Here is a 27174-nt window from a genome sequence, read left to right on the forward strand (position 1 = left end):
AAGTGAAAACACTTTTCTCTCACTGCTGTTTTCTGTCCAGGAGCAGTACTTCTAGTCCAGGGCTGTTCACTTCCCTATGGACTCACTATCTTGCAGCCCAGTCTGTTGGGATCAGCGGATGAGCTGCGGACTAGTCAGAGCTGCTTTGATTTTATCGTCATCAAAGGAAGGAGGTGTTTTGTGCTCAACTTTATCTTCTTTGGTCAGTAGATCTCTTGCGTTAGAGCTGATGGGACCAAGATACACTGATCCCATCTCAGTCTGGGCCGGCTGGTGTTGACATTCAGGAGATAAAATCATACACTGTGTGGTGCTAAATGAGTCTGATCGTTTGTCTTTTCATCACGACTGGAATCAGGACTGTCAACACCACTTAGCAGGACAAATGATTTAAAACAGAAAAAAGCAGAGTGGTGTGCCACGAGAGGGAATTATATTATAATCCGCCTCATCAGGTTTCAGGTCAGGGCCACAGCGCAGCTGAAATTCACCTCACTCTTGTGAAGTTTGCTCCCCTGCAGCTCTCTCTGCAGGGGTAGAGTTCTTGTTGCTGGCATCTCTCAGCCTACCATTTCATCCAAAATGGGCAAAAATCAATAACTGTATGTATAGATGGACGCCGCGTCTCCACCTGCTCTCATTGTTCAAAAGTAAACCCGTAATACCCCCAGAAGTGGGCGCTGCCATCTCTCGCATTTAGAGCCAGAGTCTGTACAACAGGAGATCAGCTGGTGGAGCTGCAGTATTGACCTGCCGACACTTCTGCTAACCAAAACACACACATTGAACTTACCAAAGAAACGGCAATGATCCCTCATGTCGGCACGTTCGTCTTGTGTTGGTCTGAAGCAGACGTTCACAGATATGGAAACTTCACTGACTGCCGTTTCTCCTCTACTCTGCTGATCCGGAACAAATCGGCTGCAGGAACCGTATTTGTCATCAGAGCTGTCAATCATCCTTTTTGCAGCATCAAATAACTAATTAAAACTAAACTTGTCCGAAAAATGAACACTTAAATAATCAGCATGATAAGAACTAACTATAATGACAGAAACCATGTTTGAGAAATGATTTTATAGTTTGACTCATGTCCCATCTGTTAACATGGAGGAGGCGGGCTTTATGACCTATACTGCAGCCAGTCAGCAGAGGGCGATAGAGATGTTAAGGCTTCACTCTTAGGGAGCTGTCATGTCCTCCATCTTTTTATACAGTTCATGACGAACATGTGTTTTCTTTTTTCTTTCCCATGCAAATTGCAGCATAAGTGAGAAAATCAAAAATTAGACTGTTGATTGTCTTTTTTGGAAATTCATGTTCTCCAATTTCGAGTACCTACTTGTCTTTTTCGGTTACAGTGATCTTAATATCTGATATCAGGCAACCTCATATGAAATATTAAGTTGCTAAGTTCTGATCCATTAGTAGTATGTGTTCTCCCGACTTGTCTGAACTCTTCGATGGAGTCTCATTTCTTCAACCCTCCACTTCATATTGTTCAATTAATTAGCCCTTTTTTTGGACCCTCGTTTTCTAACTGGTAGTAACATGCCAAAAACTCGTCCCGTAATTCTTCCTCTCGCCTCACACACTGTCAGTCCAATTAAGTGTTTTTAAATGCCTGTTGAAACAAGCGCTGGCAGACTTATTAGATTAAAAAGGAACAGAACTCATTTGCTCCCTATAATCAAAAAGACTGCTCTTACCATGGGGGGAAAAAACTGCTTAGCCTCGCAACTTTTAGCAGCTTATTCATAGAAAAATTACTTGTAATAAAAGAGTCTGATTTAGTTATTTTCTCCCCTTCAACCTCGTGGAAAAAATCCATGAGGAAGTGTAAGTGTGTGTGTGTGTGTGAGAGAGAGAGAGAGAGAGAGAGAGAGCCATGCTATCAGTGCATCAGTATTCATAGACTATAGCCAGCCCTGCTTCACAGTAGGGGGGTTCAGCTCTATGAAGATAAAGTGATTTTTCTGGAGTGAGCGACCCCTTATTCTGACCTGACACACGCACACACACCCACTTTATACATGCGCACACACACACACACATACACTTTGTACCTACGCATACACACACACACACATCCAGTAATTAATCAGTCCCTGCTTGAATGAGATCCACAGCTCAACTAGTTTCATCCCCTCACTCTCTTATGTCAGTGTGCTCTGAAATGCATTCACTCCGCGGGGTTTCTCTGCATATCTCAAAGCAAACCGGACCACCTAAAGGTTTTTCTGACCGCCTCAACCAAACTGCACAATTTTCAAACCTGCAGAATATAAAATCAGCAGCTTTGTCTCAGATTTTACCCCGACAGCACCTTGACCTCATGTCCAGACAGAGAAAATCATCCCACCACAGCTGTTGCAGTAAAATTCTGAATTAATTTCGGGATGTTTAATGCAGCACAGTGTAAGAATAATGATCGTTAGTCGCCCATTTGTAAAGGACAAGTCATTTTAGGGCCTAATATAACAGAGACAGAGAGGAGAGGAGCCCTGGAGCAGCGGCCATGCTCCCCTTCTCCTTCTGTCCTTGCATCCTCCTCTCCTCCCTCTCCTCTTTATCACAGACCTCATCTCCCCGGCAAATTGAATTCCTCCCAAGAATCTGCCTAAGCAGCTTCACCAGAACTGCCCGATGGCAGTGATGTGCGCATGTTGGGTCGGGAAGAAAGTGTGCGTTTGTGCGTGCGAGGCTGCCTCTTGACTTTCCTGTCATATTTAGAGGCCGAGCTCTCTCTTAGGCCACGGTCGTCTTGAAGATGCGCACAAAAAACAGAGACCTTGAGCTGCCGCAGACTTTGACAGAGATGAACCGAGGGGCAACGAGGAGAAGAGGGATGAACAAAGAGAGGGGAGGTGGTCTTGACAGACAGGTGGCTGGACGGTGCAGCTTGTGATAAGAGGAAGACTGTTAGGGGGGAGAGAGTGACGCGTTGACACTGAGTGACAGAGAGACAGACAGCGGGGACGAGAGAGAGACAGAGCACATTGGTGATTGAAACATGCTGTTAGCTGACCTTGTTCCTCTCTGATGTGGACTCCTCAGATGTGCCTCGATCTGTAGCTCCTAATGGACTCTCTTTAAAGTGGACGAAAGGATTAAAGTGCAACTAGGGCTGTCGTGGGGGGCGGACGCAACAAGCAGCTGCACAAAGTGGAAAGAATGAACAAAGTGGAAGATAAGTGGAGAGAATGGGGGCAGGTGAAAACGTCCACTTCTTCCTATTTGTACAGTATCTACAAAGCACCAGCCTTTGTTATTCATATTTGGCTGATGGGGCTGAGTCTCTGCCGCTCCCGCTCACACACACACACACACGCACACACACAGGCAGGCAACGGTGAGTTATAGTGCTGGTCAGCAGTATGACATTGGAGTCTGCATTGCCAGCCATCGTCTGTAGAAACTGAGTATTCCAAATAAATCTTTACGTTCACATGCACGCACACTCTCTCTCTCACTCTCTCACACACACACACACACACTCACACTCCCGCATAAATCTATCTTCGAGGGAACACTTCCCTTCTTCTTGTGCACGGTGCGGGCAGCTATCAATCTAAAAGAGAGAAACGGGCAGAGAGGGGGAAACAGTGGAAAGAGAAGGGGAGAAAAGGTGGCCCTGAGTCATCCGCAGGGAATAAGGGAGTAGGGAAGGAAATGGAGATGAAGTGAGAGGGACTGTAGGAACGACAGAACTGAGAAAGTTGAAAAGGCGGGGAGGAGAGAAGATTGAGCTGACGTGAAAAAGGGAAAGAGAGAGAAAGAGAGAATGTAAAACTCCTGCCTGGGAGTAATGGACCTGTCCATACATACTGTAGCCAGCAGATAAGCCTGCCCCCTCTCACCTTGTTTGAGTGTGTATGTGTGAAGATGGTTGATGGGTTGAATAAATCTCATTGTCTACAAGCCGCCCCACTCTACTCCCACTTTACACCCCACTCCAGAGTTTAGTTATGTCCATCAAGGCTTCAGCACGTCCTCACAGGTCCTGCAGCTCGCTCCTGTGGACACACTCTTTAGCCTTGATGCCTCTATGCTGAATGCTGCTGAGCCAGGTCTTAACACCTGAGCCAGGAGTTAAAGACTGGATGGCATTGTTTAGACAGCAGCTGCAGCTCAGCTCGCCAGCAAATTCTCCTCCACAGGCAGGGCGTGCGATTTCACTATAGTGCAATTGCTACGCTTGAATGCTTTGGAGTCTAGCAGTACAATAGATGTTCTCTAAGTGAGAATACGCTCTCTCCTGCTGTAGAAGAAGAATAGAAGGAGGTGCAGAGCTGTAGCTGCGTATCAGCTGGTCGGGCCCGTCGGCTTGTTTTGCATTTGGATTTAAAGTGACAGCAAAGAAGAGTTTGACCTTTGTCTTATGAAAGCCTAAAGTGCTGTACACTGGCATTTGATGCACTTCAACTGAGGCCAGCAACACACAGCAGATGCTCTGTGGAGACAGAAGAGGCATTTAAGTTACGGCGTGTCGTTCCGGCGAGTAAATATGATGGAACTGCTGCTTTTCTGCACCGTTGATGCGCATCACTGCTGGGAAATAGGACACGTCGCTGGCACACTGATGCATGTAGTCATGCGCAAGCCACTGGTGTGTGGGCTTACATTACAAACAATAGATGTGACGGTTCTGACGTGAATCATATGTCACACATGTGTTTCCCCTAAGGCTGCAGCCTTATGTATTATTTAGAAGTAATGTCATCATTTATGAGATTGTTTGACAAAGCACACCTGGGGTAATCAGCTGTAATTGCTGCTGTTACAAAAGTAATAATAGATCCATCTAAGTGTAAGCTTTCTGGCAGCAGACACTTTGTATTGCTTAAGACATGTGGGTTTATCTGACCCTTCACAGGAGAATTTTGGAGAGGAAACTTTCCATGAACAAGTGTGTGTCTGAGGGTTTTATGACCACGTTCCCCGGAAGAGACGTAGAGGAAGGCTACGACAGACCTCTCTAATGGAGTGGCAGGTCTCCAGAGAAAGTCCTGCTAAATCCTGTTAGATGAGGCTTGTCAGATTTTGGTCCTCTCTCTATCTACGCACACACGTCCTGTTTAAAAATACTCCTGACTAATGACGGTAGAAATGAGAGAGGGATAAAGGTGAAGAAGTCAGAGTCTTGGCTGCCGGAACAGGAGAGAAGTACAGTGCGTATAAATAGGCACAGTTTTAGCATTCCTTTTTGCTGCTGCTTTGATGCCAGGTGTCTTTATGTGTGAAAATTTGTTGTCACATCTACCTTGACATTTAAACAGCTAAATGCTGCCTGCCACCATTACTACACAATTTGACAGATTCCGGAAAGCAGGTACATTGGTGTGTCGCTGATTTGTTCCTCACAGAAGCTGAGGACAAAACATGAATAGAATTCTTTTTCTCATTTTTTGGTGGTGGATGAATACAGATGAAATTTGCTCTGTTATCCAGGCTTGAGCAATGCAGACCCTTTGCAGATAACAAAAATACAATTTTTTTTCCTCTTGTCTGGCAGAGGTGGCTCCCTACCTGCGAGGAGGTGGACTGGGGCAGCAGGTGGTGTTGGAGGGAAACAGACTGGTGCTGACCTGCCTGGCTGGAGGCAGCTGGCCTTTGCAGTACCGCTGGACTCTGAACAACAGCAACATCACCGACTGGACACCACAGTACAGGTCAGTTGTGATCACCTACTAGCTTGTTATGTGTCCAACATTTTGTCATGGATCTCTTTGTTGGCTCCTTCTGCCCGTTTGTCTCCTGAGGCTCCGTGTCCAACATTGCGCCTTTTTCTGGCACAAAGGCGCTGGCATGGCGCTGAGGAGCGCTGGGATAAAGCGCTTGTGCGGTGAGAGAAATTACACTGCATGCTGGTTTTGTTTCTATGACAACGATAAGTTTAACTTACTACACAGCTAACAACAAGCTTACGCGTAGGGCGATAAAAGCACAGCACTTAGCCGCAACGTTTAGTGTCCAGCCGTTCTGCTCCCACAGTGGGCTTTTCGGTCTCTATTGTGATACTGTTTGTGGACAGAAACGGCCAGAGCAAGTTGCTCCTCCATGTTTGGTGGTAACCAGGGTGACGAGTGCCTCCCTTTCAGATTGTTTGCCAGAAAGACAACACCAGCGCTTTTCTGAGAAGTTAAGAGATTTTCAACTTGAAGCGCTCGGAGTGGCCGCGCAGAAAAGGCGGAGCGCTCTGGGTGCAGCGCTTTTCTCTAGACGGCTGCATGTGGCTGCATACACTCTGTCCTCATTGGGAACAATTGGAGAAAGACTAGGTCAAAACCTAGTATGTGGCTGACCGCATCAGGTCACTGTGCGCTTTTGTGGGCAATGGCTAACGTTAGCTAACGTTAATTCAATAAAAACTTACTAACCACAACAGAACAAAACAACAAAACATCCAGTAAGACGCGTTAATGATCATGTAGGACTCTCTCATTGGTTCGTTTACGTGTCTCCGTTGGCGCCAGAACTTGCGCTGCTGAACAACTTCCGGGGCACTGAGTGAGCTCTCCAGCTATGGAGCTGTCACTCAAAAACTCATTAGCCAATGGGGATGCACCCCTTAAAGAACCCGCCCACCCGAGAGGTTTGTGCCAGAACTCCAAACAGAAAATCAGGGAGCGCAAACGAGACAGCTGGGAGCGCAACCGTAAAGCCAGCAGTGAGAAAGAAACAAAGGGAACTGTAAACAAAATGATATTTTATGCAAAGAGTAAAAGACCAATACTTTACACAATTACACAGATAATTTGTCTGCAAGTGATACGTTTTAATTTTGAGATTACTTTTTTTTTGCTTGGGTGAGTTTTATTCTCTTTCAAATTCGTATTTTTGTTTGATATTTAAAAAGTTTTGTTTGATTATTTTGGCTCAAATCTAATTCCGTAGGAGCAGCCCCTCCTACTCCCTGAGCAAAGTATCCAGAGCCGTATAGACAGAGAGTCGCGTCAGTGGAGGTCCAATATGCTTCATGATCTGCCATTGTGATGTCGCAACTCTCTCTCTCTATGGCTCTGAAAGTACCGTCACTCAATCAGTCAGTCAGTCAGTAACATACAGACCCATGTGTAGGGCTGACTGCGCCAGTCAGCCAAAAAGACATGGACATGGGACCTTCTTTCCTCGCCCTTCCTTCTGAGAGTCTTCCCTGTGTTCAGTCATGCCTCATGCATGGAAAAACAGCTGGCCGTAAGTGATGGAGTGTGTTTAGAGAAGGTCAGAACATTCAGACAGTTGAGCCAAAGTGAGATTAATAATTACATTAGCACCATAAATATGTATATGGTCTGGGCAAAGACGAGGAGAACCAATCAATATGTCTGAGCTTCTCTTTCTGCCTTTCTCTCTGCGCCTCTCCCTCTCTGTCCCTGTGTGCGTTGCTTGCTAAGAGCTAAGCAATCCCTCTTGGCAAAAAACGCAGCTGTGAAACAAAATAGTTTTTCACATCATTCAGAAACGGAGGAAATCTTGGGGTAACATGCAAACTGAGGGAGGGAGACGTTGAGCCAGCATTTTGTAGGCAGCGCTTGTGCGAGCCAGGAGGCGTCGCGCAGCTCTGGACTGCTCTCAGCGTTCTGGCTACTTTAGTTTGGTGATGCCGAGGCTGTGCTGAATTGGCAGGGTTTGTGTGAATGTGTGACCATCTGGATTATGTGTTTTCACTGATAGTTTAATGTAGCCAGGTAGAGAAGCTAACGAAAGTGTTAGTGGATCTATCCCCAGCTCCTCCTGTTCATTACATTTAGCCAGAAAAAGTGTCGAATAATTGCACGTTCCAATTTTCAAAACGAGTCCATTCTGAAACTCAAACGCCCCAGTTTCCACACCTTCTTTTTAGAGAATAGTCTGCTGTTTAATTTACTGGACAGTGAACAATGAGTCAAATCATTTACATTTAAGGAAACTTGTCACTTTGTTCACACATTGTGAAATGTAATCAACACTTGACGAGCTACATTTAAAAAAAGAGAAAGAAGCTGCATTCGCTTTGTTTCGAGGAACACTTTGGACAAGGCCACTGCATCGCTTTCAAAACTGTATAACATTTCTGGCAGAGAAATTAAGTTTCTGCAAAGATTGCCTTTTGAAGCCAAACTTTGTGTTCATTTACTGCTGCCTAATTACTGCTAAAAAATGTAGCAACATGCTCCTCCTGCTTCCTCATTCAGCGCAGACACAACAGAGCGGAGACGATTCAGAGAATGCTCTCTATTTCTTGGCTAACAGAGAATGACTCATGGGATGCTTCGGACATATAGCCCAGTTTTTCAGTGCTATTGCACATGAAGAAATAGTAGGTAGTAAAATGTGTTCTCCCCCTGACAACATGACAACATCACACATTGCAGAAATAACATCTAGCTGTCTTACTTTAAAACCTGACTGAAATTGCTCTTATCTTGAATCACACAGGGAATTTAACTTCACACGCACGGCTCAGGGAAACCATTGCTCTGATCTGGACCCGTCAGCATCAAACATAGTGTTCAGTGAGAAACATAAATGAAAACTGGGTGGGATTACAAAAACATGCAGTGACAGCCGCATTACACGCTTATTAAAAAACCTAATGGGACACAGACCAAGACAGAGAGAGAGAGAGAGAGAGAGAGAGAGAGGGATGCTGTGTTAGGAAGTGTCCAATTTCAAAATCTGTTTCAGGATGAGAGCTGCTGTGTAATGTGTCACTCCTGATTCAAATGGGATCGTGTGTATGTGTTAGTGTGTTAGTGTGTGTGTCTGGGTTTGTGTGCGTTGGCAGCATTCACAGACAGCCTGGGAGTTAAATACTTGGCTGTCCTGGTATTCATAATGAGCCCCAAAGCGATGTCCAGTTTTACTGTGTCTATCCAGTTTGTGTGTACTGTAAGTGTGTGCATGTGTGTGTGTGTATATGCATTTCTGTGTTTATCCAGCACAGCACCAACCTAGATCCTATGCCAAGCTTCCCATTAGTGAAGCACAGTCCATTAAAGCCCCATTAACAAGCCCTCTTAGAGAGAGAAAAAACATGCACGCTGTGAAAAACATTCTCATACACAGCACAAACACACACGTAAATACACATATACTGCGCATATGCACCACTCCACCTTCCCCTCTGTTTCTGAGAAATGTTAAAAAACCTCAGGCCTAATTCATTCTCACATAGAGGTCATGTAGAGAAGTACACAAGAGGGCGTACATATGGCCAAACAGACCTCCCCCTTCTTTCCCTTATGCCTCGTTGTCTCCCAAAACTGCCTTCCTCCCTTTTTTAATCGCGTTTATTTACAGCTCAGAGATTAAATAGACCCTCATAACCGTACTTTTACTTGTGCTTGTCCTTTTTCAGGTTGTCTGTGCCGTCTCTGAGGAGGACTGATGCTGGCCTGTATCAGTGCATGGTGAGGAACAGGATGGGAGCGGTCATACACAGGAGAACAGAGGTGCAGGTGGCCTGTAAGTACAGTTTCACAGTATTAAGACAAGAAGCCATTATTGTCATTTTATACAGAAAACAACGAAATTGCTCCTAGCAGCGGTGCTTAAAAATACATACACATAATCATTCCTATTCCACAGCACACGCCAATTATAAATCCATAAAACAATAAAACAAGGCAGGTAAAAGTGCATTGATGTAAATTGCCTGAGAGCTGTATTACAATAACACCATTATATGAACTGTGATGTAATGACTATCAGTGTTATTTTTAATGAAAGGGATCTAGCTGCAATTTGAACACAACAAAGTCCAACTGAAAGCGCAATTACCGTAAAATCCGGAATATAAATCGCACCGGAATATGAGATGGAGACGCAGTTTTGGGGCATTTCCCAGAGGGAAAAAGGTTTTCTATCGCTATTAATTAATAAAAACGTGTATACAAGTTATTTCAACGCCATTTCAATTTGTTTTTATTTGAAACAGATTCAAAACACACACAAATTATAGCTAGAGGTGCGGTAGTTGAGCTCAGCCTATGGTATTGTTGATGGCCACAACTCGGGTGATCATAACGGCACATGTCCGTGGCAAAGCTTTAGCTAGATTCTAGCGCCATTGTCTGGGTTGAATACAGTAACACAATGAAATACCTCTGTCTGCGTTAGGGCTGCGTGATATTGGAAAAATCATACATTGTGATATCTTTTAGTTCTGCGATATTTATGTGATATTTATTGCGATTTAAAATAATACAAGAAATGATACCGGATATACGCAGTGTGTTTTCATGTTTATATAAACAATGAACAATCATGCTTTTAAGTGTGTTTGCTTTTAATAAAACAAAACCCCCTCCTACTTTTATCACTCTTGGTTCAGACTCTGACACCCGCATGAAAAAGTAAAGAGTGCCGTTGGAGGGACTTCTTTATAAAACAAATACTAGACTTGTGGGCTGCAGTCGTGTTATTAATACAGTATGTCATCAGATGTATGTTTAATCAGCATGATCAGCCCCGTGACGGTCGCTTTGTGAAACAAAAAATCACGTCTCCTGCTTCCTGTCGGCACACACAACCTCAGGCGGTGTGTGTGCTGCAGGTGTAGCCGCTAAAAGTAAACAGCACGTCCGCTGCGTGAACTGTCCGTTTAAGTAGCCCCAGCGTTAACCAGCACCGTCCTGTGTTGTGAATAACGCACATGCACGCATTGCAGTTGCGGTTGTTAAACAATATACTGTGCTGACCTACTCTGCATTTTATACTGGTATATTTGTCGCACCGGTATATAAGACAAAACTGACTTTTTAGATGGAAAAAAAAATATTAAAATTGCGTCTTATATACCGAATTTTACGGTAGTCATCCGCTTGCAGCCCAGCATTATTTCACTCTCAATATTTTATTGCACTAAAAGGAGGGGGTAAGGGGCTTCAGAATATACCAGATATTATCTGACACAATTTTTCAGTTGGACTTGAATATTTTATTGTATCATGTCTAAAGCATTTAAGCACTAAAATATTTAAACACTAAAATATTGAGCCTACAGTCAACATGAAAACGCAAACATGACTTGATATTTTAAGTCTAACGCACGGTTACATAAGCTTTACAACATTAAATCAGTTTATTCCTCAACTGCAGAGCTGCATCAGTGAATTCACAACAATGACAAGGATCGTTTGTGTAAACTTGACTGATAACAAGCCACCTTTACAGCGCCGACCTGAAACAGAAAGCTCTGCGAGTGTTGGTTCAAACACATTTATTGAGAGGCTGTTTGAACTACTAAAGATTGAGGTTTCCAGCTTACTAACTGACCCTGAGAGCTTTTCCCATCTTAAATATAATCTCATTACTGGATGAAAAGTATGTCCTGAAATCTTTAACCGGAATGCGAGCGGACAGGAAACGGTCTCGTACAGTTGATTCAGAAAGACGCTCAGAGTTTGTGTGACTGACTAGCGCTTACATGTTCCTGACTGGCTAACGTGTTAGTGATTATCTCGCCAGCTACAATGTTTCATCTACCCCTGCGAGTGTAATGCTCCGTCTACAAGCTTCCAGAACCACATAATTCATGATGGCACGGATGTATTCTGTTGTGCCACTTTCATGTGTGAAATGCTGCTTCTTGTGATTTCATGTATTTGCATTAATATTCTTACAGTCTAAATCTAATTTAACACATTGGTATTGATGCTCTTCGTAACCTCCCCTCTTCCTCCTCCAGTTTTGGGGAACTTCTCCGCTGATGAGCAGAGAAAGACGGTGACTCAAGGCCGAGCAGCCATCATCAACCAGCCTCCCCTCGCCTCTTTCCCCCGACCCCTGGTCACATGGTACAAAGACGGGAACAAGATAATCCCCAACAACCGAATGTAGGTGTCTCTCTCTCTCTCTCTCTTTAGCAAACTGTAACAGTTATATATGGAGACTTATGTTCCCACACTGGTTCAAAGTGGTACAAAATACCGCTTGAGATAATTTTAATTTTCCAGTTCTTATCCCTCAGTGGGTTATTAATTAGCGTGCTAGGGAAGCACAAAAGTTCCTTTTAATCCTTGCAAAGCAATTGTTATGAATAATAAGCCATTTAGATAACTGACCCTTTTCATTAGACATCCCTACAAAAGACTTAAGCCTTCATCAAGAGAGGATAAAATTGAGTTTTCAATGAATCCAATCTTTTCCCCTTGTCTAATCTACAAGGTTATTAAGTAATTTTAGGTGCACGGAAGATGTTCTGTTCTATTAATTGTAGAGCAGAGATATGAGGGTCCCTGGACGTGTTGTGTAAGCTGTGTTTCACACTCTTTTGTTTCACACTGTTGTCGGGCTCCTTTTGAAATGCCTGTAATTTGCATATTATTCAGTAGCTGCTAGGACTAGTCTCTGTGTCGTTATGTTGAAAAATGTTCATAGAGTGAATTAATAATGTAATTATTCAGACGGAGAAAGGAAATATAGGTCTGTTGTGAAAGGTTTTGTGCTTTTGTTCGAGGCTGTACATTAAATTATCGTAGAATATGTACCTGTTTGAATCCAGTCATCAGTGAAAGTAGATGTTGCGATACGGACCTTCAGTGATTTTATGAGGCTGCTCTCACACTGTGAGATAACTAACATCCCATTAGGAACACTAACTGCACTCTGGTGTATTGTTTAGTGAAATTGTCGGTGGCCTTGCTGCACGCGTAAATGGCAAGACAGCAACTTTTTACTCCCTTAATGACACCAACTGGAAAGTGCTTCTTAGAAAGCTTTGTGGGAACGTTTTTTATACAATAATTCTTTTGTTGTCGGTTCACATCCAGTTTGACTTTTTATTTGGACGAACATGGAGAATCGCCCTCCTGTAAACTTAATGTGGCTTCATTGAGTTTGGCTTTATGACAGTGGACTGCAATTATTTTACTCCTCACGACCCTGCCTCTGTTGGAAGTGTTTACTGTCACAGCATCACCACTACAGTGCTCGAGCCCCTCCTTAATGTCGCACCAGAAATGTCAGCACTACTCCTCTGCCGCTTGCAATTAAAAACAAAAAATAATAAACAAAGATAATATTAAATCCCTTAATGTCCAACAAATGTGCATTTTCTGTCAATTAGTTTAATAGCCTGTTATCCATATCAAAACAGCATTGACAGCAGGGCATAAAGAAACCTCGCCTGGATCCTTTAGTTACATTTTTCACATTCTAGAGACACTAATGAATCCAGGTGCAGGTCCAGCCTCTGTTCAAAAAGAACAGGAGCTATGCAGATGAACTGTCACATTAGTTTAGCAGAAGAGCAAAACATCTGCTGCTGATATTAGCATGATGAAAAGAAGATGATAAATGTTGAGTTGCTGATGAAACAGTTGCAGCAGCAGATTTGCAGAGCATTTAGAACACAATATGGTTTGTCAGTGAGCAATTGGCTGTCACAGTCTGACAGGTGAGCAGAGAGCTTTGTCCTCCTGATCACAACACAGCTGATGCTGTGGCCTGTGTATGTCTCTACATTGGCTCCATTACTCTTTTCCGTTTATCTTGATTAAGACGGGAGAAAAAGTGATAAGCATCCTGATGAATAAGTGCTCACTGCATGCGTTTTATTATCGAGATATCGAGAACCCATTACATTCAAGGTTTCCTTCTGCCCTTTACTGCAGACACCGTTAGTTTCTGCTGAATACCTGGCTGCCTCCGCTAAAGGAGCATTAGGAATAAACACTTTTTATGAAATACAATATGACTGGGAATGATAAACAGCAAAGGCCTCACATTAACTGTAGGAGGCATTTTATTTGGACCATATGCACAGTTTTATGCGGAGAGAGGGAGACATATCACCCCTCTTCATTTGCCCATCTCAATTAACTCTCTGGAGTGTCTAGGACGGTCTCTCCCCTCTTTGAATAGATGAGAAAGAGAAAAAGACAGAAGCTGAGACAGAGATGGATTCAGCAGTCAGGATGTCACAGCACATCAGACCGCTAAATTAATTAGGAAGAACATTTCAATCCTACGAGCAGTGTCCGTCGAACTCTACCTCAGGTTTTCTAACTACAGTATCAGTGCAGTTGAGTGCATTGGTTAGCCACGGTACACTGTAACTAACACTAACCCGGCTGCTATTCCCAGCTTGGTTGGGTCGGAGGCCACAATAGGCTCAGCAAGAGTTTCCTAACAAAAGCTGTTCTCACACGTTTTGTCTGTAGGTCCTTAAAGTTGTAATCTCCAAGATCTCCGTTTCGTTCTCTTTGGCGGCACCTATGGTGATCAACAGTAATTACAGGAGCACACTTCCCAGATATCCAGACAGTGTTGCATGTGTGACGTCCACGTTTGGCTCCGGCTGTAACTCTTGATTTACCTCGCTGACGGTCGCTTTCCTTTTTAGACTGTTTGCTTCATCTGAGCGTCGAGTTTGTTTCTTTTTCTTTGGATTTTCACTTCTTGTTGAAGTTGTATCTGTAGTCATCCATCTTGTTTTCTCAGCCAAAGTAGAGTATATGGGGACGGCTGTGGCTGGTGGTTCGATCCCTGACTGCTACGGTCACATGACTAGAAAAGCGCTATATAAGTACAGTCCATTTACCATTTACCATCACTGGGCCATAGACTCAATCACCATTGTGTCACCTCATTCGGCGATAGATAGTGACTTAACAGACTTTTAATTCAATGAAAATCTTTGAGATTATTACTTTAAAAAGTCAGAAAGTCAAACAGCAACATTTATTGATTCTTGTAAGTAGAGTTTTATTTTAGCTTAGTAGACTCATAAGGGGACAGCAGCGTGGTGCAGCAGCTAGCACTGTAGCCTGACAGCTAGAGGGCTACTCCTGTTTCGGACACAGTGGGCCTTTCTGTGTGGAGATTGCATGTTCTCCCCCGTGCACGCATGGGTTCCCTCCGGGTAGTCCGGCTTCCTCCCACAGTCCAAAGACATGCTCCTTCATTTTCACTTCATTGGTGACCCTTAATTGCTTGTCATTGTGTGTGAGCGTGAAATATTGTCTGTCTCTATGTGTCAGCCCTGTGATTGACTGACGATCAATCCAGACCTTGCCCAGTGACAGCTGGAATAGGCTGCAGCCCCTCTGCACAATCCTTGAACAGGATAAGCTGTATAGATTGTAGACTCACAAGGTTCTGCTTTTTTTTTAATGTTTTTTGAACTGTTCAGTAGTGTACAGTAGAGTCATGTTCTTTTAGTAGGATTAGACTCTTCTGGGCTGACAATCCGACACCTCACTCAGTAATTCATTAATGACTAGTTGTTTATTCTTTATCAAGACTTCTGTCCAAAAACTGTGAAATAAAAACTATAAAGCAGTGTTAGCCTGTGTTTTTACAGAATTGATATTCTTATTTTTGTCTTTCTAAAAATCAAATTATTCTGTGTAATGTCTATGCAGGACAAACAAGTATAGACTGATCACTTTCTGTAGTCCCAATAAGGTGCCATGTACACAGTGAGCTACAGTGATGCTGGCGTTTCATTTTAGCCTGACTGGTGTCTCAAATTCAAGGCTTGTGAACTGATTCCTATATCCATGGCAACGAGATGAAATGACAGCTGGTTCTGCCACTTGCAGCATCTGGTTATGGTAATACATTTTTGTGTTATTGAATAATTGCAATCACATTATAAGATGCAGAAAATGAATGCAGAAACATTCCATCCTCGTCATTTGAACCTTTTTTTAACCTTTCTTTCACTCCTGCTCTTCTACACCACTAACTTAACTACAAGAAGTCAATCTACGACATCATTTTTAAATATTAATATCATCCAGATGAAAATCTTCATCTCTGCATTGTGAGATGAAATATTCACTTGCTTCCACCCCGACATTCACAGTGTGGTGAAGATTCATGCATAACACTTCCTTTGAACCCTCACAGAAAAGACTAATTTACACCTTTCTTCACAGCTCCCCTCTTGTCTCTTCAAGACATGTCGTCCTCTCCCGTTCCCCCTCTCACCTCCCCGCTCCATCTCTCACTCCTTCTTTTCTGCTTCTGAATTATTCTTCCTCCTGCTTTGTTTTCGGCGTTCTCACTCTTTCTCTCACTCTGCCGCCTGTCGTTATCATGCCACAGGATAAACTGCTGCAGAATCTATAAACTTCTGTTCCTGAACAAACTGTTTAACTGCTGCGGCGTACACACAACACACACACACACACGCATGCACAAACCGTCTCTCTAGGCCAATCTCGGTTTGCGTCTACCTGGCTCCAAAGTCTCTGTGCGCTCATGCGTGTCGGAAAGAGAGCTGAATATCTGCACGGCCCCTGCGCGTGTAACGGTGTGTGTAAGCGTTTGTGTTTGTGCGCGAGGTTACGCTGGCTGATCCCGCGGTCCGGCGAGACGGGGCCAGATGGCGCCTGGCGGTTGGCTGTCTTCGTGGTGACCGCGCTGATGATGTTGTTTATGAAGTTTATTGATCCGATATGCATCGCTCCCAGAGTCCCCAGCCCCATCTCGCTGTCTGTCTTTCTGCCTCTCCCAGCGCTCTCAATTTATGTCCGTTTGCCTGCCCCTGAGCCCAGTCTGCATATCTAACACACATGTAATTCCCTCCCTCCATAACCTTCACTTCCACACACGCACATCCTGTCTGTGTGCGGACATTCCCCAACTCCCCAGCCCTCAAAAAGCTGTCCAGGAAAGAACCTACAAGCTGTCACTTCCCACACACTCCTCTCTAATCTAATGGAGCCTTCACTCCCTGCCCCCTCCATCTCCCTGCTAGTCTGCCATCTCTCTGATTTGCCGACCCTCTCCTCCATCCATCCAGCAAATGTTTTCTTCCCTTTATCCTCTTATATCCACACGGGCTCTGAAGTTCAGACATATTGTCTCTTTTCTTCTGTCTAGCAGCAGTCAGAAACAACTGTGGGACGGTCCTGATATCTAAGTCGCTGTGGCTGATATATATTTTAGCTGCGACCTGCAGCCCAGGTCGAGAAGAGCGAGCTGCTGCTTTTAATTAGCTCTGAGGCCTGTGGCAGATGGACGTGAAATGACTCTCGTAGCCGGCAGCTTGAGGAGGACAGCCAGGATGAGGAGAATTAGAACTCTCCTTTCTTCTTCCATCAGGGACGCTGGGAGCTCAGATTGATCAAATAAAGGCAGTGATCTATGCAGAAGCATGGCAGGGAAGACGGTGAATATTTCAGCTCCTCGTTGAGAAAGAGCTGATGTCACAGGTGGTCAGTGTCAGGTGGAGGGCTTTATGGGAAGTATTTCTCTTCATAGACCTGGCCCGAGCAGCCATATGGCGTGGAGGTGTGTGCGCGTGTGTCTCCAAATTCATTCATTTTAATTTGTCAAACACCACTTTAACAGAGGGAGAGATTCATTATTCTGCCTCTTTCTAGCTTACACACACACACACACACACACACACACACACACACACACAGCAGAGGTCTGAACAGAAGGAACTTCCTCGCTGTCTGAACTTTGCAAGCAGATGTTGTGTGTGCTTGTGTCTGGGAGCTTGTGCGCATATGCATGTGTGTGTATTAGACAGACCACAAGATCAAGAGACGAAGAGCGACACTTGAAAGGAGACTGAAAGGATGTGTGGGCTCAGGCCTCACCACATGTTGAAAAAACACAAGCGGCCATTTGAAAAGGTCTTCTACCCACCGCCGCCGCCGCTCTGCTGCAGTTCATAATGACTCCGTTTCTCACGGCAGCCAAAGGGGAGGATCAAAGTGACTGAGAGAGAGGCTGAAGAAGACACAGAAAAAAAGTTACAGGAAATGAATATGGAGTAAAGAGTTTAAGCTCATCTGAATCCAGTGTGTCTGGAGCTTAATCTCTGGAGCAGCCAGAAGCTCAGATACTGTATGTGACTTTCCTCTCAATATGATTTACTTACTTTGGGATTACAAAAACATCCCAGACATGTGGGATTTTAAGACATATGGCTGCACGCAGAAGAACAATATGGCAAAGTTTTCTCTACGTGCATGCTTTTTATTCTAAAATCCTGTATTTCTCTCTCTTTGTGAAAGATTTCACTCAGTTTAATTGCATAAATTAACTTAAATATTCAGCAGATGTCGACTCTTATCCTACAGTAAAACCTATCTTCTGCACTGCTACTTTTATTACAGCATATAAGTGAGTTTAATCCATCGTTACATGCTTATCATCATATTTTATTTTACTGACTATGTCCTACATGGCAGACGTTATTCAGAAGGGTAAGGCGTTTATGTCCCACATTATCCCAGTCTGTCTGCTCCAGCTAACCTGAACACAACTGGGATACTTTTCATGCTGCCTAGAACGACAGACAGAAGACTTTATTGATCTTACGGCCATATCAGCAGGATGACATCATTTAACAGGGACAGTGCTATGCCAGAGTCATGGTTCAAAAATGCTTTGTCACGGCTGCTTGGCATCTAATGGAGACATGAAGTTTATGGGTACCTTGTGGTGTCTGTCAGTTACCTTAAAGGGGCGGTATCTTTTAAATGGATATTCTTATATTTTCATGGGTTTATTGTTCACAGTGAAAAAGTGAAAACTGCATAATTCCATGTTTTTAACAGAATTACATTTTTAAAAAAGTCTCCTCAGAAATGGACCGTTCAGCTGCAGGTTTCTAATGTAGAACCTTGCTTTCGCTGAAATCGACCAATCGTCATTCACCGCCATTCAACTCAGGCTTGTAGTCAAGTTAGCCAAACCGCCAACAGCGTTAGCATCACTTTGTGTCCCGCAAGTAAGACAAGTCGTTGTCAAGACTTCAACTTACCATTCTGATACCTCCTGGCAATTCTGGCTCATGCATATGAGTTAGAGTGACTCCAAAACTGTCAGCCAATCGAGGCTAAGGTCTGACCTTTGAATGGCAAAACGGCTTGTTCGTTTCAGGAAGAAGGAGAGTCACCAAAAAATAATGAAATTAAAATGTGTACAATTTTTAAAATGAAACAAACTTGACCAACTTGATTCAAAAACATTAGAATAATAATAAGAAGCATATTAGAATATTAGAAAATGGATTGCAGAGCTAAAATACAGGTATGTCCACTTTAAGGTACTTTGTGTGTTTGCACAAGCGTTGGTATTTGAGGACCTGTGACTGAGAATGGGCCGAGCTTCCTCCTTTGCTCTTTTCATAACTATTTTAACCCATTGGACTGATGTCGTCATGATTCTTGGGAGGACAGTCTTACTCGTCGATAACCCCCACACACACACACACACACACACAGCTCAACTGTAAGGGGTCATTGGGTACCATTTGTCGAGAAAGTTGAAATCAAATCACATCCAAAGCCAAATGCAATTTTCTCCAGACATCTACAGCACATTTCGGAAACAGATTTCACATACTTGCTGACATACTACATAGTATGTTGTCAGTTGTGGTCATGCAGTAATTACATTATGGTAATATTTCCTACATTAGCTTGCCAAACAGCCTCGCTCTCGCAAAGCAATCTACTTGATAAACAGGCCAAATCACCAATCTGCCTTGCCTGGCAAAACATGCCCATGTATGTCTTCATTTGCTGTCTAATTTCCGGCTCTATTTGATGCCTGTGTATTAATGCCATCTATTAGCCTGACGACCTTCTGGAAAATATGGGATTCATAAGATGAGTTTAGTCTGATTTCTGTTGGGGGCACGTGCTGCTGTCCTCTCTTCAGAATCATAACACCTCTGTCTTTTAATTGACAGCACAAATAAGGCCTGTCAGGAGTAATTGTAGTCATTAGTGTGTTGATTTTTATAGAGCTACAATAGGACATGTCTCCTGTACATGAGCAAATGAAGAGAGTTGTGTTAAAGTTAATTGCTTCTCTGTCACTAATGGCAGCAAAGAGCATTTGGGCAATGATACCCAGCTGTGAAATAAAACAACATACAGGGATCTTTTTGACTGCCTGTCTGAACCTGGTATTTTCCAATTTACCTCCCCTCCTACTCTCCACTCCTCCCCCCCTCCCCCTTCCGTCCTTCACGATAATTGAATTGCTCCTTTGGTTGCCTAATGTGGCGGCAAAACAGAAAGAAAATTCTCTACTGTAAACTCATCCATTTCCACTTCAGTGTGTCACTCCTGTATTTATTTCAGTGGACATATGTTTGTTGCTCTGTCTCCCTCCTGTCCTCAGCCCCTCCCTCACTTTGTCCTTCTCTCCTGTCAGGAAGCATTAAAGGTTGTTGATCCCACTTCAAGGAAAAAAAATGCTATTCCTGCTATTCCTCCACTCTTGACCTTCATTTGACCTCAGGTATTTAAAGGGAAATGAGATCGATTTCATACATTTAAGATCAAAGCAAAACTTGGGGAATGGTTTTGCCTTTGTGTCGTTTCAACATCGGTGAATTAAATGTTTGTCAAGCTTCATGTATTAACTATTGGAACTTGGCCTCATTAGCTTTTGAGTGCAGCAGAGTCTAAAACTTTTATAACTGAGTCAGAGACTAAATTTGAATGAACAGGAAAGAAATTCTGCGAGCAGCAAAGAGGGTTCTGCTGGGACAACTGATTCCCACTCAATAAATACATGCATGAATATTAGATTTTAGTCAGATGAAAAAACTACAAAATCAGGGGGAAGTTTGGTTAAAGGCAGGAGTTGCTGTAGAGGACGTCAGCAAACTAACAAGGTCAAGTTATAACGGCCACGCTCGGATGATTATGATTCAGCATCGTTTAAGTGGAAGCCAAACAGCTGAATGAGCCTGTGATTGTGACGCCTGTATGAAGCAGCTGATGCCAATCAGCTAATGCAAGCGCTCTGTCTGACCGGATGCCGTGTTCCACTGGGTTTAGATCACGCATGTGTACGTTCAGGATCAGACAGACAGCAGCGTCATGGGTTCAAAGGGACACTCTGTTCATGCAACACACGGTGCTGGTGAAGAAAAACATCTATAGTGATGAATATGAACTAGTCATGATATATCATTTTATAATGCTGCCAGCTTTAGAAGTATCCGGATCATTTTGGAAACTTTAAGAACCATATAGTTCATTACTTCAACTTTTTGGCTTTTGTTTTTCAAGTTAGAATAATTTAAAGCCTAATAATAATGTATAAAGCAGTTTCATGGTTATAGTGTTTCTGTGACGCTCCTCAGTGGAAACAGGAAGTAAGGAGGGGCTGCAAGCTGGACTAACACCAAAGACATTGGCTAAGTTTTCAGGGTACAATGCTTTTAGTGTTCATCGTTTTCAAGGTCTCTAAAGGGAGCTGAATTATCCACAGACGGCTCATCGTCTCCAAAACTAACAGACTTACTGATTTGAATAAAGCCGTTTTAGTTAAGAATCAGTCGCCACTTTCACGTTGCCAGTTCAAGGCGTGACTGTTACGCCTCGTCTTTAATGTGAAACGCACAGAGGTAGAATAGTGGGGCAAAGTCGTTCCGCCTCTGAGCCGGCATTAGAGGTAGTAACAGAGTCAAAAGGGCGCCAGTGTAAACACTGGCACCCCAGCAGGGTGAAACAGCGCCTTGTGTGTGTATGTGAACCTCGTGCCTCTTTTGCCTCCGTAATGCCAGAAAGCTGTGTAAAAAACACACACACTGGGGCGGCTTTATGTCAGCATTGCTTGGTTCACTGTAAAATGGCAAAGCTTCTTTACAGCGCTGTGTAAAAAGAGCTAGTGTAACTCTGATGCTCTTTGCTGGGGCTTTAGGGGCTGTGAGCTGAGGTTTTTTTTCTCCTACACTTACCAGTTTTCAAATCCCTTGTTTGGTAAATTATATGGTTAAAAACAACCAAGATCTAACAAGTGATGGAGGCGGGACCAGACCGTAAAAAGTAGTCTGTTGGAAATGTGTAACTGTCAAGAATGCAAGCTAAAGCTGCTGAATTACTGGTTGTTGTCACGTTTATTTCTGCTGTGTGATGGGCTGCTAGATATATCTATATCTATAAAAAAAGTTAATCATAACCATCTTCAACATAACTTGTACTACGATCCCACACTGAGATAGTTTCATTGCCCAGCCGTACGGTCTACTCTACTTTTTGTTTTTGTCCCATGTCACGTCAGGTGCTGTTTGCCCTTTTGCTAACCTATGTGTTGACTTGACACAGTATACACCGTTAGTGCAGCTGTAATCGCCCTGAGTTTCTTTTCACCTCACAGAGTTTTAACAGCAGAGCGCGATGTGTGTTGAGGCTGCTCCTTTTAAACCCCACAGCGGAATAGTGAGATAAATCTTTCATTGTTTTAAGTAAAACAGTTAAATTGTTAAAACCATGACTTGTCTGTATGTGTGTGTATTTGTGTTTTTACATGCGGCGTATCCGTGCGAACATGCATAATGTATTAAGTTGGTATTCCTGCTCATCATAACATAACAGCGTAAATGGAGCGATTTTCTAACCTCACTTTTAGGAACGCTCCATTGCCTCTGTACAATGATGTCGATGTCGTAACATAGGTCCACTGTCTCTGCTCGTACATCTGCTCGCAACAGACTGCTTGTTGCTAAAAAACATGGCCGGGAGCGACTTCTTCCACCGCAGCGCTGTTGTGCATGAATTTTGCAGTGAAGAAATCAGATGACTTATTTAATATTTAATGTCATCACTGTACTGCACAGGGAGAGGGGGAGCGACACATGTGGCAGAGGGAGGCAGGGAACAAGGGGTTGCTTTAATTGCATTGCATTTCTGGTAATATTATTCATTGTCAAGGTGGAGTGGGATAGAATTGCATTATGAAGACAGCACTTTAGGGCCTGCTGTCGGACTATGAATATTCATTGCTTATTCTGCCAAAAGCAATTTGTTGTAGCTTTGTTTGAAACTGTTGATGTGTTTTCCAAGTCTGTAGGCTGAAAGGAGACCCTCACGCACGCCGTGAGGTAAAAACATAAAGTTTTTAAATAAATAAGACATTCTCTCCTTTCTTTGACGCAGAATTGTGTGGCTGTTTTAAAGGTGAGAGCACCATTATCTTCAGACTCCGTCTCACAGTCAGATATAAGTGTTGTTGTTATAACAGCTTCAGAGTCTGGTCGACACATCAGGTGATTCTGCGTCTCCTCTCATCTGTCCTTAACTTGTGTCCTTTACTTCTGACTGTGCTCCACTTTCCTTCTTCCTCCAGTCACTTTTCTGAAACAACAAAGCTGCAAAGAAAACTTTTTCTTTTAAAGTGGAGAAGACATTAACTTTGAGGCTGTACTTAATGACTCTCCCGAATGACAGAGGCTTACTCTGCCTTCACACTCAAGGGAAGGAGACAAGCAGCGGGAGGGGGACAGGGAGGAGGAGGGGTAGAAACAAAAAGCTCCCTAAACTACAGGAGTGCGACACAGATGATTGCATCCCAGTTGCAAAAAAAATGCGACTATTAACCATGTTTTTATTTCCTTAAAAATGTTGAATTTTCCTCAGCTAATAACCCCAGCTGTAACTGCCCTTTACATTATATAAAACCCCCAGCCCTGGTATTTAAAGGCCATCTGTATCATGTTCAGGCACATTCTCTTAAAACTATGATTGAATTCACGACGGCTTGTTATTTGATCTCAGTCATGTACTGTAGGTGTTTGGATTTCAGCAGGGAGCTCAGATTTATGACGTCCTACTCGGGCTGCAGAACCATCATAACTCACTCTGAAGTTTGCCGTGCACTCCGCTTCCCAAAAGTCCACACTTGAACGATCAGGGCATCTGCAGACTCCTTTCTTCTGCCTCCTGCAAGAGACAAACTCTTCTGCTTTAAAAAGGGGGGAAAAAATCCTTTTTAAACATCCGTATATCCATCTTGTTTGTTTTTAGTCATGCTGGTGGCATGGCTTTATGAATGGCAATGTTTTTCGGCACAAGTTAAATCCGTCTGAAATACCTCAACTATTGAATGGATCATAGTAAATCATACGCACGTCGTTATGGTCCAAGAGGAAAGGGTTTTACTGGTTTTGATGATCAACACCTTTTCCTGTTTTGCCCCCTGTGATAAATCGACTTCATAGATTGGTACTAAATTTAGTTGACATGCTGATAGTTTCCCAGAAAATGAATTCTAATGTTTTTGGGTATTCCTTGACATTGGTCGTGTTTACAATGTGTCACCTCATTTTTAGGCTAGAGGGGGTTGGCCTACCAAGTAGCACAGCCAGTGTTTAATTAAGGGATGGCCGAAGTGATTACTCCAAAATGGATGCGGAGAGGTTACCGCTTGAGGAAATGTTTGAGTGCCGCAAGAGAGAGGACAGGTGGTCGAGTTCTCCTCCTTTGTTACCAAGTTTTGATTTCAAGTTGAAGTCACAGTGTGTATGTTGCAAATGAATGGTCAGCAGAAGCACTGACGCCAGGACGTGTTGGAGCACGGAAAGCAAGCTAGCCGATTGAAGACCATCGGAGAGGTGCCGGACGGGAAGTCAACAACAGTTGGGCCCATTTCGCTTACCTTTAGCCTGGCAGCCAAATGTTTGACACCAAGGTGCTAAATGCTCGGGCAGCTGAGTCCTGGAAGCCTGAGATGAGAGGTCCTAATGTCTTAATGACGGTTTGATGAATTGCAATGGAATTAGTACAAATATTATTGGTCCCAAAAGAGAGTCCCTTTTACTTTTTCTTTAGTGCCCATCGTTAGGTTGACATTTTGTTTAGGTTGACAATATCTTATGGCCTAATACCTCCAATTGTAATGAGATTCCCATCAGCCTCAGCCGGCGTGTTTTTACTGGTATTCAGGCAAAACGCTAACTGGCAAAAGTTATATGGTGAACATAGGAAACAATAAACCTGTGAAACATCAGCATGTCGGCATTCAAAAGTTTGAATTCAGCTCAAAGCAACAAAGTTGTTGATCACTTTCATACCCGCTGAAGTGCCTTGAAACGTCTGCGTGACATGACATGTCACAGTGCAGACAAGACTACACACAGATGCCAGCTAATGAGCAGAGGCTGTGATTTCTTTCAATACTGGGTGTAAATTGAGCTCTAATTCCTCTACATGTAGAGTGTGGCTGCTCTTTAACTCTTGCGCGTTCCCACATGTGTGTGTGTGTGTGTGTGTGTGTGTGAGCCTGCGGGTTCTGGGTTTAGTGATTCTCTGTTCATCTATTTTTGTCTGCCAGAGAGCAGCTGCTTCTGTCTGAACTGATGACTCAAAGAGAGACAGAAAACAGAGAGCGAGAGAAGTGTTTGACTGCGACTGCCTGTGTGTGCGTGCGCGTGTGCGTGTGTGAGCCCGTATAGCTCGTGCTGATGATGATTAATCCTCAGGATGTTTATCTTTGAATGGTGCCGTGTCTTTTGTCGATGTCTGATCCGCCACTTTCCCTCTTTCTCCACCTCTCTCTTCATCCTCTTTCTCTCTACTTGTGTCGACCTGCTTATATCCTATATCATCCCAGGAATCATTATTCCCCCATTAAATTCTGAACTAACACACTCCCACCTGACACCTTTTGTGTGTGCATGCACGCGTGTGTGAGCGTGTCCTCTGTCTAAAGTCGTTAAATATTCTAAAGACGGAGGCCTCTTTTAATTATCCACTAATCACACTTTTAATTACCTGCCACGCACACATCCATCACTGACCAGACTGTACACACACACACACACACATCTGTCATTGGAAAAAGTTCTTAACCTATTGATGAAACAAAGAGAGAAGGCAATGGAGAAGAGTGCATAAGAGAGCGAGAGACAGTGCGGTGAAGAGTTCTGAAATGTTGTTATAGGCTGACAGGTGATAACCACAGGAGAGACAGAAGAAACCTCTAAACAAATTAAGAAAATAGGTTGTAACACGCTTGTCTCCAGAGATGATCTACATTCTTTGTTGCTTGTTTGTGTTGCCGTCCTCCGCTGTGCCGGTTTATCTTTGGATTTCTTAAGATAAACATCCACAGGGCTGCCAAAACGGGAAAAAAATTCTGATTGAGTGTTTAAGATCCCAGCCACAACACGACATCCCGAAGATCAGAGAGCTGGATCAATAAGAAGAAGGTCACAAGTTTCTTCTTCCTCAAAGACAAATAAACGCTGGATTTCAGAACTTCCTGCTCTCGGGAAATTACGCTTTCTCTTTCTGCGCTGCAACCTCTCTGCTCGTGCGCTCACGTGGGAGTTTCTTGTTTATGACTCGGGGCCTTGTGTCAGGGAATAAATGCGCTCCCAGTGTTTAAGGTGACGACCCAATGTACTCTGTTTTTAGTTCCAACACTTAGCGATCCATCCTTATTGAAGGAAACTCTTTTTATGTCTTTCTCTCAAGCTTTGTTAGTTTTTACTGCAAGGTCGTGCTACACCTTTTCTATAGATTGAGTCATTATCACCTTGGCACACGCTGGATAATTACAGTGCACAAGCGTCCAATACACACTTCCCCACACAGGCACACATCGGTAAACATACTCTAACACACACAAGCTCTCACACATCGTTCACACACACCTCTGCCTCTAATTCTGTGCTGCTGCAGAACCAGCATTCAGAGCGTTATTTATGTCCGCCTGGCCGTTTTGCACTTGTGCCTCTTGGGTAATTTCCTGGCTCTGAACAAACCTGCTCTCACCAAAGTGGGTGGAGTTGGAGCGGAGGTTTGTTTATGCCAAGCAGGTGGCACGAAGCAATTCTGGTGCCTTTTTAGCATGAAATTGAGTTTACGTTTCCGTCTGTTTCCACAAAAGCAAGCGCAAATTTTGTGGCCACAGTTGGTGGAGGCGGTTACATGGAGCTCTGGAAAATCACCTCTCTTGTGCGTTCACTTTATTTTGTATTTTGTGTTTTTTGTACATATTTAAAATCATCATAAGAGAAGCCCTTACTTGGTCAGTTAATGTGTCCTTCACCAGTAGACACACACACACAGAGACATGCCTGTGGTCCCTTCTGGCTCATGTGTACTTTAGAGTAATTCTGAAGATGTTGTGTTTGCCTACTTTAAAGAAGAAGAAAAACACACAGCAATCTCTGTCACACTGTTTTGCTTTGTAGAAGGAGCAGGTCAATGTGAATGATGCATTCACTGACAATATAGCTGCAGGCTGTGTGCACGCCAGAAGATCTATGAAAGTAGGTGTGTGTGTGTGGTTGTGTTTGTAACAGAATAATGTAGATGTAATGTAAAATGCTTGTGCCTGCGGGCAGAATCATTTCTTGTGCATTGTATTGATTTCCTATCAGCATGGCGACAGGTGTATCAGTTAAAAAGCCTTGTTTTACAGGAGATGCTGTAAGTGTGAGGCTGATAATAAAGCAGCAACACTCTG

General features: G+C 43.5%; 1 protein-coding gene across 1 annotated transcript in view; it reads left to right on the top strand.

The window, feature by feature from the left end:
- LOC138594264 (protein sidekick-1-like) overlaps window positions 1–27174 on the top strand; it is a 252273-nt gene that overhangs the window by 79540 nt on the left and 145559 nt on the right. The window contains exons 2-4 of the mRNA XM_069665307.1: window positions 5516–5672; window positions 9344–9450; window positions 11675–11822. Coding sequence (XP_069521408.1) covers window positions 5516–5672; window positions 9344–9450; window positions 11675–11822 — 412 coding nt within the window. The remainder of the gene's footprint in view (window positions 1–5515; window positions 5673–9343; window positions 9451–11674; window positions 11823–27174) is intronic.

This window comes from Semicossyphus pulcher, unplaced genomic scaffold (assembly GCF_022749685.1).
Source record: "Semicossyphus pulcher isolate SPU_LCO1_2020_fin unplaced genomic scaffold, fSemPul1.0.p SCAF_17, whole genome shotgun sequence".
NCBI classification, from domain to species: Eukaryota; Metazoa; Chordata; class Actinopteri; order Labriformes; family Labridae; genus Semicossyphus; species Semicossyphus pulcher.